Source organism: Onthophagus taurus, chromosome 5 (genome assembly GCF_036711975.1).
Source record: "Onthophagus taurus isolate NC chromosome 5, IU_Otau_3.0, whole genome shotgun sequence".
NCBI classification, from domain to species: Eukaryota; Metazoa; Arthropoda; class Insecta; order Coleoptera; family Scarabaeidae; genus Onthophagus; species Onthophagus taurus.
This window is the reverse complement of record NC_091970.1, coordinates 6,723,591-6,736,304: the sequence shown is the minus strand read 5'-3', so window position 1 is coordinate 6,736,304 and position 12,714 is coordinate 6,723,591. Positions and strand designations below refer to the sequence as shown.

At 28.0% G+C, this 12,714-nt stretch overlaps 1 protein-coding gene and 2 long non-coding RNA genes across 6 annotated transcripts in view; 2 read left to right on the top strand and 1 right to left on the bottom strand.

Moving 5' to 3' along the window:
- Window positions 1-19: 19 nt before the first annotated feature.
- On the top strand, window positions 20-609 carry LOC139429888 (uncharacterized). The gene is made up of 2 exons (XR_011640480.1): window positions 20-235; window positions 292-609. It is a non-coding gene; the product is annotated as an uncharacterized lncRNA (long non-coding RNA).
- Window positions 610-2,058: 1,449 nt separating this feature from the next.
- The window catches only part of LOC111417164 (stargazin-like protein), a 256,890-nt gene continuing 246,234 nt past the window's right edge, over window positions 2,059-12,714 (bottom strand). For 3 of the 4 annotated variants that reach the window (XM_071195661.1, XM_071195660.1, XM_071195663.1), the window contains 4 exons: window positions 11,400-11,492; window positions 3,644-3,784; window positions 3,119-3,592; window positions 2,059-3,064 (listed from right to left, as the gene is read on the bottom strand). In XM_071195661.1, the coding sequence (XP_071051762.1) occupies window positions 2,706-3,064; window positions 3,119-3,592; window positions 3,644-3,784; window positions 11,400-11,492 (1,067 nt within the window). In that variant the 3' untranslated portion in view covers window positions 2,059-2,705. The remainder of the gene's footprint in view (window positions 3,065-3,118; window positions 3,593-3,643; window positions 3,785-11,399; window positions 11,493-12,714) is intronic. The other variant, XM_071195664.1, reaches the window with a different exon arrangement.
- LOC139429703 (uncharacterized) lies at window positions 2,971-11,422 on the top strand. Its single transcript, XR_011640253.1, has 3 exons — window positions 2,971-3,043; window positions 3,110-3,896; window positions 11,206-11,422. It is a non-coding gene; the product is annotated as an uncharacterized lncRNA (long non-coding RNA).

Genomic DNA, 12,714 nt, shown 5'->3' with positions numbered 1-12,714 from the left:
AATGGGTTCTTTATTATATATGTACTAATTATACTTTATTTTTTAGCTAAGAAGTGAAGTTTACAACGCTTTGAACTTATAGGTGAAGTTTAGCCCCTGAAAAGATGTTATTTGGGCTTTACCAGAAAAAGAGAAAAATAAAATATTCTAAATCATTGCAAGTTGTGCATCATTACTGATAAAAACGCAGTAAAATGACCGATTTGTTGATAAAGCTTTCTTTTTAAAGCAGCCGGTAAGATAAGTGTTTTAAAAATTGTATCCAACTAAATAACTTTACTTTATTTGTAGGGTTTAATATAAAAAAAATCATTAAATGGACTTTATAAGTAAGTTTTTAAATTGATTCGAGCGCCATCTTTTGGTAAAAATGAGAACTAAATTCTTATACTTGAAAGATATATAATCATTAATTATAATTTATTTTTAAGCAAGAAAGTGCTCCTCATTTCCAAAAAAGTTTTACAAAGTGTATTTTTCTTTATTGTTTATAACGCTTTGAACTTATAGGTTAGGTTACCTACTTATAGGTTAAATTTCGCCTCTGAAAAGATGTTATGTGGGCTTTACCAGAAAAGGAGAAAAATAAAGTATTCTAAATCACTGCAAGTTGCGTATCATTACTGATAAAAACGCAGTAAAATGACCGATTTGTTGATAAAGCTTTCTTTTTAAAGCTAAGATAAGTGTTTTAAAAATTGTATCAAACTTTACATAACTTTAACTTTAAATAACTTTACTTTATTTGTAGGGTTTAATATAAGAAAAACTCAGTAAATGGACTTTATAAGTAAGTTTTTAAATTGATTTTTCACGTTTCCGCATTTTAATTATTTTTACAAAGCCTTTTTAAGTTTATCGAGCGCCATCTTTTGATGAAAACCAAAACTAAATTCTTATACTTGAAAGATATATATAATTATTAATTATAATTTATTTTTAAGCAAGAAAGTGCTCCTCATTTCCAAAAAAGTTTTACAAAGTGTATTTTTCTTTATTGTTTATAACGCTTTGAACTTATAGGTTAGGTTACCTACTTACAGGTTAAATTTCGCCTCTGAAAAGATGTTATGTGGGCTTTACCAGAAAAGGAGAAAAATAAAGTATTCTAAATCATTGCAAGTTGTGCATCATTACTGATAAAAACACAGTAAAAATGATGAAGCTTTCTTTTTAAAACTGCCGGTAAGATAAATGTTTTAAAAATTGTATCAAACTAAATAACTTTACTTTATTTGTAGGGTTGAATATAAGAAAAGAATCATTAAATGGACGTTGTAAGCTAAGTTTTTAAATTGATTTTTCACGTTTTCGCATTTTAATCATTTTTACAAAGCTTTTTTAAGTTTATCTTTTACGCCATCTTTTGATAAAAAGCAAAACTAAATTATTATACTTGACAGATATAACCTATTTGAAATGAAGGAGATTAAGGTTCCCGAAGGACACATTATGTAGTTAGAATGTTGGAAAAGGAAATATACAATACTTGGGAGAGAGAATGGAAAGAATTATTGCAATATAAGGCAGCAAACTACGCTAGCTGGGCTAGGTGTCAACCAACAATGGTGAAGATAGCATGGTTATGGAAAACTCAATTTTTCAAAAATTCAACTTTGATACAAAACTGCAGTACCAAATCTCAAATTATAATTATATCGTATGTATTAATCACGAAAGCCCTGTGATTAATTAAAAACAAAATAAATGTGATAATCTTCTGCATCTTGTCCTTCCAACTTCACCATAAGTTGATTCACTAGGCCTGTGGTTTGCAGAAGATTAATCCATTTAAGTGTTTGTCTTTCTATTTTAGTTTAGCATTTTTTTTATTTTGAACCAAACTTCAATACTCAACTGGAAGAACAACCAACCATAACCTGATTCTTTATTGGCAAAATTTATTTACATTATCTTATAATCACCATACATAGTATCCATTAAATGATAAACTAATCTAATGTATAGTCCTGGTTCAAAAATATCTTTGAAGAACTTGATGACAAAGCTTTGAAGGATTTTTTAAAGGAATTTAATATTTTGATTAATATAATAAAATGATTCTTTGAGAAATAATTTTATTCTGGTCCTTTTACAACGAGCAAATTAATGTCTTCTCGGTGTTTTTCAAATACATTTCACATATAATAAGGAATACTTTTTTTTTGGACGATTGTATTCAATATTATTTCCAATACAACACAAAAACGAAACAACAGTTCATAACGTTAATAGTATTATATACAACAATGTTTTTTTTTTTATTTTGGGTATAAAATTGACAACATTATCCTTTTGGTTTGGCTATGAATAATTTAATAGTTTTGATGCGGATATGTCTGGTAATTACATTTACATTTTACGATTCGCTTTCGGGGTCACTTTTATCATATTTTATTCTCTCTTTTTTTGATTTCAACGCATTTTTCAGGTTTAAATTTTATATAGGATATTTATTTTTAATCTTTTAACATTTTTTTCTCTTAATTTATTCGATATTAATTTTTATACATAGTTTTTATTAATTTCTTTGGGTTAATAAGCAATCTTCCTAATACCGTTATGAATAAACATGGCTTTATTAAAACTTTTTCTTTAACAATTCTCACTTATTTAATCTTTGTTTTTTTAATTTAATCGATTTTATTGATTCTTTTTTAGTTGTTTTAACCCGCACCTCGAATTTTTCGGGTTATAATCACATTTTATACGGGAGTAGTCCTTCTTAGTGGATCGAAATTGGTGGTGTAATCTTTGCGGAGGGGTGGCGTTGGTAAATCACCGCAATTCGAATTTATCGAGACGTTACTATGAGCGCGGACGACCAGTGGTCTGTCCAGGTCAAAGGTCACGAACTCAACATCGTGTTGGACGCTTGGAGAGTAATCCACGAAGTTGTCCTGCAGAAAATCTTCATCACAAGACGTCACGACGTCCGCCGTCGTCGACACCGTATTTGTTGTTACATCCCTTGATAATCGATGATTAAATCGCTGTTCCGGGCCGGAAAATGGCTCATTGAATTGGTAACTTATCGTTGGAGGTGGAGGGAAATCATAAAATCCTACACAAAAAATTATTTATTATAATTCATTTATTTCTTTTTTAGATTCCTTACCCGAAACATCCTTTAAAGAATTTCCACTATTTAAAGATTGATGTCTATGTAAACTACACGGTGATTCAGGCAGTGGTTCTTTGCTGAAGAAAAATCGTTTTTGATGAGCTGGTGGTGGATAATTCGTGGGAATCCTGATACTATTCGAATTGATGTAAGCATTCGGATGCCGTCTACAATAAATCGAGTTGGAATCTACGTGGCAATAGTTACTGGGAGCTGGGACGTGGAACTTCCCCGTTTCCTGCCCGTTTTCGATCCGGTACGAAGCTTGCATGCGATGTATAAAAAGGAAAATCGTACTGATCCCCGTTATTTGACAACTTATAAATCCAACGAGGAATAGGGCGAAAGAATAACCATATCTGTATGTGAAAATCGGCGGTTGAAGAAGAGATACAGGTCGAAGTTTTCCTCCGATTTCCGCTTTAAAAAGTGAGATGTATATTACGAGGCCGGTTAACATCGATAAACCTATCAAAAAATAACATTAATTAATTTAAATGGTAACAAATTTTAATTTACCTGTGATTATGAAAAGAACTCCCGAGATAAAGGTGTAAAGGCCACGGTGTTTAGCGCAATGCCCAATTATGCAGCAGCAGTAACTGCAGCATAGGAGCAAAGTGGCTACGACGAAAAACCCGGCGGACTTGGTGACGGCATCTGCACAACAAAAAAGAATATATCACCTAAGGATTAGCGGGATAAGCGTAACTCTCTTTAAGTGGCCAACATTAATTGGGCCCGGCCTGTATATAAATTAGCAGATTATACGGTAATTAATTCCTGGCTCGAAAGAATTAGGGGTGCGTTTATTCCGTTCTTTTTTTCACCCCAATTTTTAACGATCGAAATAACGATAAAAAACGTTTAATATGTATTTTCGATTTATGTTGTCGTTTTTGAACATTTTAAATTTTAATGGCATAATAGCCGGGGAGGAAATGAGATGGAGTTGTATTCATATAAATCGCAAAATTGAATCGAAACGTTGTTAGTAGATAGCAAAAGTCAATTTCCCTCCGTTTGTAATATAGGTAAATGCGTACTAGAGCGCTGCTACATCAATACTCGGTACTGTTTGACAAACAGAAACGAGAATTGTATATTATTTAGGGCATAAATCGACTCTGCGACGACGTTGCGAAATCATCCCTTGGTTAATGTAATTAATATTATCCCAATGATAAACAAACCTAATGCGTATTATGAAACAATTCAAGATTAGATCATTAATTTCATTAACTGGATTGGTTAGAATTTGCGGAGTACAAACTGATAAAGTGGTATCAATACGTCTTATGAGTCAATTTTAAACATTTTTTGTTTAAAAAATAATTCTCCATCATGCACAATTAATAAGTTATAACCGAAAATGATCAAAAACATCAAAATTTGGTTTTATTTTTGAGTTGGGTTGGTACTACTGATCGATGGAATAAAATAACTTATTTGATATATTTTATGGATTGTTTCCAAATCTTTTTGTATAAAAAGTTTTTTTCCATCAGATATAATTAATCAGTTATAAGAGAAAATTGATGAAAACGTCAAAATTTCTATTTCTCTTAAATTGGGCTGGTAATGTTGATTGATGGAGTAAATATCTTTATTCAATACGTCTTATGAGTCAATTCTAAACATTTTTTGTTTAAAAAATAATTCTCCATCATGCACAATTAATAAGTTATAGCCGAAAATGATCAAAAACATCAAAATTTGGTTATATTTTTGAGTTGGGTTGGTACTACTGATCGATGGAATAAAATAACTTATTTGATATATTTTATGGATTATTTCTAAATCTTTTTTGTATAAAAAGTTTTTTTCCATCACATATAATTAATGAGTTATAAAGGAAAATGATGAAAACGTCAAAATTTCTATTTCTCTTAAGTTGGGTTGGTAATGCTGATTGATGGAATAGATATGTATATACAATACGTCTTATGAGTCAATTCTAAACATTTTTTGTTTAAAAAATAATTCTCCATCATGCACAATTAATAAGTTATAACCGAAAATGATCAAAAACGTCAAAATTTGGTTTTATCTTTGAGTTGGGTTAGTACTACTGATCGATGGAATAAAATAACTTATTTGATATATTTTACGGGTTAATTCTAAATCTTTTTTGTATGAAAAGTTTTTTTCCATCAGATATAATTAATGAGTTATAAAAGAAAATTGATGAAAACGTCAAAATTTCTATTTCTCTTAAATTGGGTTGGCAATGCTGATTGATGGAGTAAATATCTTTATTTAATACGTCTTATGAGTCAATTCTAAATATTTTTTGTTTAAAAAATAATTCTCCATCATGCACAATTAATAAATTATAGCCGAAAATGATCAAAAACATCAAAATTTGGTTTTATTTTTGAGTTGGGTGGGTACTACTGATCGATGGAATAAAATAACTTATTTGATATATTTTACGGGTTAATTCTAAATCTTTTTTGTATGAAAATTTTTTTCCATCAGATATAATTAATGAGTTATAAAAGAAAATTGACGAAAACGTCAAAATTTCTATTTCTCTTAAATTGGGTTGGTAATGCTGATTGATGGAGTAAATATCTTTATTCAATACGTCTTATGAGTCAATTCTAAACATTTTTTGTTTAAAAAATAATTCTCCATCATGCACAATTAATAAGTTATAACCGAAAATGATCAAAAACATCAAAATTTGGTTATATTTTTGTGGTGAGTTGGTACTACTGATCGATGGAATAAAATAATTTATTTGATATATTTTATTGATTATTTCTAAATCTTTTTTGTATGAAAAGTTTTTTTCCATCACATATAATTAATGAGTTATAAAAGAAAATTGATGAAAACGTCAAAATTTCTATTTCTTTTAAATTGGGTTGGTAATGCTGATTGATGGAGTAAATATCTTTATTCAATACGTCTTATGAGTCAATTCTAAACATTTTTTGTTTAAAAAATAATTCCCCATCATGCACAATTAATAAGTTATAACCGAAAATGATCAAAAACATCAAAATTTGGTTATATTTTTGAGTTGGGTTGGTACTACTGATCGATGGAATAAAATAATTTATTTGATATATTTTATGGATTATTTCTAAATCTTTTTTGTATGAAAAGTTTTTTTCCATCACATATAATTAATGAGTTATAAAAGAAAATTGATGAAAACGTCAAAATTTCTATTTCTCTTAAATTGGGTTGGTAATGCTGATTGATGGAGTAAATATCTTTATTCAATACGTCTTATGAGTCAATTCTAAACATTTTTTGTTTAAAAAATAATTTTCCATCATGCACAATTAATAAGTTATAACCGAAAATGATCAAAAACGTCAAAATTTGGTTTTATTTTTGAGTTGGGTTGGTACTACTGATCGATGGAATAAAATAACTTATTCGATATATTTTATGGATTACTTCTAAATCTTTTTTGTATGAAAAGTTTTTTTCCATCACATATAATTAATGAGTTATAAAAGAAAATTGATGAAAACCTCAAAATTTCTATTTATATTAAGTTGGGTTGGTAATGCTGAATGATGGAATAAATATCTTTATTTAATACGTCTTATGAGTCAATTCAAAACATTTTTTGTTTAAAAAATAATTCTCCATCATGCACAATTAATAAGTTATAGCCGAAAATGATCAAAAACATCAAAATTTGGTTTTATTTTTGAGTTGGGTTGGTACTACTGATCGATGGAATAAAATAACTTATTTGATATATTTTATGGATTATTTCTAAATCTTTTTTGTATAAAAAGTTTTTTTCCATCACATATAATTAATGAGTTATAAAGGAAAATGATGAAAACGTCAAAATTTCTATTTCTCTTAAGTTGGGTTGGTAATGCTGATTGATGGAATAGATATGTATATACAATACGTCTTATGAGTCAATTCTAAACATTTTTTGTTTAAAAAATAATTCTCCATCATGCACAATTAATAAGTTATAACCGAAAATGATCAAAAACATCAAAATTTGGTTTTATTTTTGTGGTGAGTTGGTACTACTGATCGATGGAATAAAATAACTTATTGGATATATTTTATGGATTACTTCTAAATCTTTTTTGTATGAAAAGTTGTTTTCCATCACATAAAATTAATGAGTTATAAAAGAAAATTAATGAAAACGTCAAAATTTCTATTTTTCTTAATTTGGGTTGGTAATGCTAATTGATGGAATAATTATCTTTATTTAATACGTCTTATGAGTCAATTCTAAACATTTTTTGTTTAAAAAATAATTCCCCATCATGCACAATTAATAAGTTATAACCGAAAATGATCAAAAACATCAAAATTTGGTTATATTTTTGTGGTGAGTTGGTACTACTGATCGATGGAATAAAATAACTTATTTGATATATTTTATGGATTACTTCTAAATCTTTTTTGTATAAAAATTTTTTTTGCATCACATATAATTAATGAGTTATAAAAGAAAATTGATGAAAACGTCAAAATTTCTTTTTCTTTTAAGTTGGGTTGGCAATGCTGATTGATGGAACAAATATCTTTATTAAATACGTCTTATGAGTCAATTCTAAACATTTTTTGTTTAAAAAATAATTCTCCATCATGCACAATTAATAAGTTATAGCCGAAAATGATCAAAAACATCAAAATTTGGTTTTATTTTTGAGTTGGGTTGGTACTACTGATCGATGGAATAAAATAACTTATTTGATATATTTTACAGGTTAATTCTAAATCTTTTTTGTATGAAAAGTTTTTTTCCATCACATATAATTAATGAGTTATAAAAGAAAATTGATGAAAACGTCAAAATTTCTATTTCTCTTAAATTGGGTTGGTAATGCTGATTGATGGAGTAAATATCTTTATTCAATACGTCTTATGAGTCAATTCTAAACATTTTTTGTTTAAAAAATAATTCTCCATCATGCACAATTAATAAGTTATAACCGAAAATCATCAAAAACATGAAAATTTGGTTCTATTTTTGAGTTGGGTTGGTACTACTGATCGATGGAATAAAATAACTTATTGGATATGTTTTAGGGGTTAATTATAAATCTTTTTTGAATGAAAAGTTTTTTTCCATCACTTATAATTAATGAGTTATAAAAGAAAATTGATGAAAACGTCAAAATTTCTATTACTCTTAAATTGGGTTGGTAATGCTGATTGATGGAATAATTATCTTTATTTAATACGTCTTATGAGTCAATTCTAAACATTTTTTGTTTAAAAAATAATTCTCCATCATGCACAATTAATAAGTTATAGCCGAAAATGATCAAAAACATCAAAATTTGGTTTTATTTTTGAGTTGGGTTGGTACTACTGATCGATGGAATAAAATAACTTATTTGATATATTTTACAGGTTAATTCTAAATCTTTTTTGTATGAAAGGTTTTTTCCATCACATATAATTAATGAGTTATAAAAGAAAATTGATGAAAACGTCAAAATTTCTATTTCTCTTAAATTGGGTTGGTAATGCTGATTGATGGAGTAAATATCTTTATTCAATACGTCTTATGAGTCAATTCTAAACATTTTTTGTTTAAAAAATAATTCTCCATCATGCACAATTAATAAGTTATAACCGAAAATGATCAAAAACATGAAAATTTGGTTCTATTTTTGAGTTGGGTTGGTACTACTGATCGATGGAATAAAATAACTTATTGGATATGTTTTAGGGGTTAATTATAAATCTTTTTTGAATGAAAAGTTTTTTTCCATCACTTATAATTAATGAGTTATAAAAGAAAATTGATGAAAACGTCAAAATTTCTATTTCTCTTAAGTTGGGTTGGTAATGCTGATTGATGGAATAGATATGTATATACAATACGTCTTATGAGTCAATTTTAAACATTTTTTGTTTAAAAAATAATTCTCCATCATGCACAATTAATAAGTTATAACCGAAAATGATCAAAAACATCAAAATTTGGTTTTATTTTTGTGGTGAGTTGGTACTACTGATCGATGGAATAAAATAACTTATTGGATATATTTTATGGATTACTTCTAAATCTTTTTTGTATGAAAAGTTGTTTTCCAACACATAAAATTAATGAGTTATAAAAGAAAATTAATGAAAACGTCAAAATTTCTATTTTTCTTAATTTGGGTTGGTAATGCTAATTGATGGAATAATTATCTTTATTTAATACGTCTTATGAGTCAATTCTAAACATTTTTTGTTTAAAAAATAATTCCCCATCATGCACAATTAATAAGTTATAACCGAAAATGATCAAAAACATCAAAATTTGGTTATATTTTTGTGGTGAGTTGGTACTACTGATCGATGGAATAAAATAACTTATTTGATATATTTTATGGATTACTTCTAAATCTTTTTTGTATAAAAAGTTTTTTTCCATCACATATAATTAATGAGTTATAAAAGAAAATTGATGAAAACGTCAAAATTTCTTTTTCTTTTAAGTTGGGTTGGCAATGCTGATTGATGGAACAAATATCTTTATTAAATACGTCTTATGAGTCAATTCTAAACATTTTTTGTTTAAAAAATAATGCTCCATCATGCACAATTAATAAGTTATAGCCGAAAATGATCAAAAACATCAAAATTTGGTTTTATTTTTGAGTTGGGTTGGTACTACTGATCGATGGAATAAAATAACTTATTTGATATATTTTACAGGTTAATTCTAAATCTTTTTTGTATGAAAAGTTTTTTTCCATCACATATAATTAATGAGTTATAAAAGAAAATTGATGAAAACGTCAAAATTTCTATTTCTCTTAAATTGGGTTGGTAATGCTGATTGATGGAGTAAATATCTTTATTCAATACGTCTTATGAGTCAATTCTAAACATTTTTTGTTTAAAAAATAATTCTCCATCATGCACAATTAATAAGTTATAACCGAAAATGATCAAAAACATGAAAATTTGGTTCTATTTTTGAGTTGGGTTGGTACTACTGATCGATGGAATAAAATAACTTATTGGATATGTTTTAGGGGTTAATTATAAATCTTTTTTGAATGAAAAGTTTTTTTCCATCACTTATAATTAATGAGTTATAAAAGAAAATTGATGAAAACGTCAAAATTTCTATTACTCTTAAATTGGGTTGGTAATGCTGATTGATGGAATAATTATCTTTATTTAATACGTCTTATGAGTCAATTCTAAACATTTTTTGTTTAAAAAATAATTCTCCATCATGCACAATTAATAAGTTATAGCCGAAAATGATCAAAAACATCAAAATTTGGTTTTATTTTTGAGTTGGGTTGGTACTACTGATCGATGGAATAAAATAACTTATTTGATATATTTTACGGGTTAATTCTAAATCTTTTTTGTATGAAAAGTTTTTTTCCATCACATATAATTAATGAGTTATAAAAGAAAATTGATGAAAACGTCAAAATTTCTATTTTTCTTAAATTGGGTTGGTAATGCTGATTGATGGAATAATTATCTTTATTTAATGCGTCTTATGAGTCAATTCTAAACATTTTTTGTTTAAAAAATAATTCTCCATCATGCACAATTAATAAGTTATAACCGAAAATGATCAAAAACATCAAAATTTGGTTTTATTTTTGAGTTAGGTTGGTACTACTGATCGATGGAATAAAATAACTTATTGGATATGTTTTATGGGTTAATTCTAAATCTTTTTTGTATGAAAAGTTGTTTTCCATCACTTATAATTAATGAGTTATAAAAGAAAATTGATGAAAACGTCAAAATTTCTATTACTCTTAAATTGGGTTGGTAATGCTGATTGATGGAATAATTATCTTTATTTAATACGTCTTATGAGTCAATTCTAAACATTTTTTGTTTAAAAAATAATTCTCCATCATGCACAATTAATAAGTTATAGCCGAAAATGATCAAAAACATCAAAATTTGGTTTTATTTTTGAGTTGGGTTGGTACTACTGATCGATGGAATAAAATAACTTATTTGATATATTTTACGGGTTAATTCTAAATCTTTTTTGTATGAAAAGTTTTTTTCCATCACATATAATTAATGAGTTATAAAAGAAAATTGATGAAAACGTCAAAATTTCATTAAATCAAATTTCTTATTTTTTGCAGATAATGGAATAGTGCCATGAAGTGTCAATTACAAAACGACTACTTTGGCAGAATTTGACTCAGGCGTTGAAGAAGGTGTTTAGATTCACGACGATGTTGAAGAAAACAATCAGTGATGTTATTAAGTAGTCAAAAATCAACGAATCAAGAAGTTTTGTTATCTATTAATTAGAATTTGCGCATTCTATACTTACATGGTATTGCCATAGTAGAATCATTAGGATCAGGACTATATTCTTCGCTCGAAAAATAATCGATTCTGCTGCATTCATAAAAAGTCCCTCCTGCTAAAAGAAAACATTTTCATTAAATTCATACAACATCATCGTTAAAACTATAAACTACGCTGCAACGAACGTTAAAGGCAAAGTAGGTATGTTTAGATACTTTATATCGTAAAGTAGCGAAACTGCGTTATGCACTTTGTCTGGAAGCGATTCGAAACGCGAACCATCAACAATTTTAAACGCGTTTCAAAAGCCGCCAAGGAGGTACAGTTTCCGTTAAGCCATTTTGCCTTAAGGGGGAGCTCTATACGATATTTCAACGGCCGTAACTGTAACTCAAAGAGTTTAATTTTCGACCGAACGTACCGCAAACACCCATCCAAACACATATTAAGCATTCATCACGACGAAATGGGATATTCCGACCGCTTCCTCCGTTCTGAACGCATCCGCTACGCGAGATTTACCGAAACAATACCGTATAAACTTCGTATGAGAAAAGCTAAAATGGTTACCCGCAAAGAGAGATAATTTAAATTTAATGTTATTGAATTTGTTAAAGAAATTATTTTTTCCCCGGCTCCTCCGCCATTTTTCTTCTTAATTATTAATTGAAGAGAAACTTTTAAAACAAAACTCTAAATGTTATATCAACCCTTTCCATATAAGAAAGGTAAGTTTGCTTTATAAGTGAGCAAACAATACCGAGAAGAGAGAATTGTTTGAACACGTTTTTCGAGCTTCGTGACTTTCTTAGCGAGTTTGTATAAGAAATAGGGCGACAAACACTTCTCAAAATAAACATCGAGTAAGTAATAACAATAATAATAAGAAGTTAATAAGTTTTATTTAAGTGTTTTAAAAATTTGACACGAATCCCTCGAAAAAGTTCCTTTATAGAAATGTAAAATTTTAACCAAGAAGGAAACTTTTACCGAGAGAAATCCGTAGGCGTTTAAAATGCTAAACATCCTTCCACAAGGGGTTACGCACTCTCAACCCGCCCTCTAGGCGAACATTTAAATGCAAACAACGTTACCTTCGGGGTCAAAACTTTCTTTCGTCGGTAACTTCCCTAATTCTTGCGCCCCGAGGAGGCATAAAACGCGGCACTTACGCAGCTTTTTCCACGACAATAGCAAAAATGTCGAAACCATTATTTATTATAATCGATTTTATATAAAAATGTGATCAATGACTTGAATTTGATATATTGATGAAAAGGAGAAAAAATATGATTTACGTTGTTCATCATTTTTAATATATTATAAATTAAAAAAAG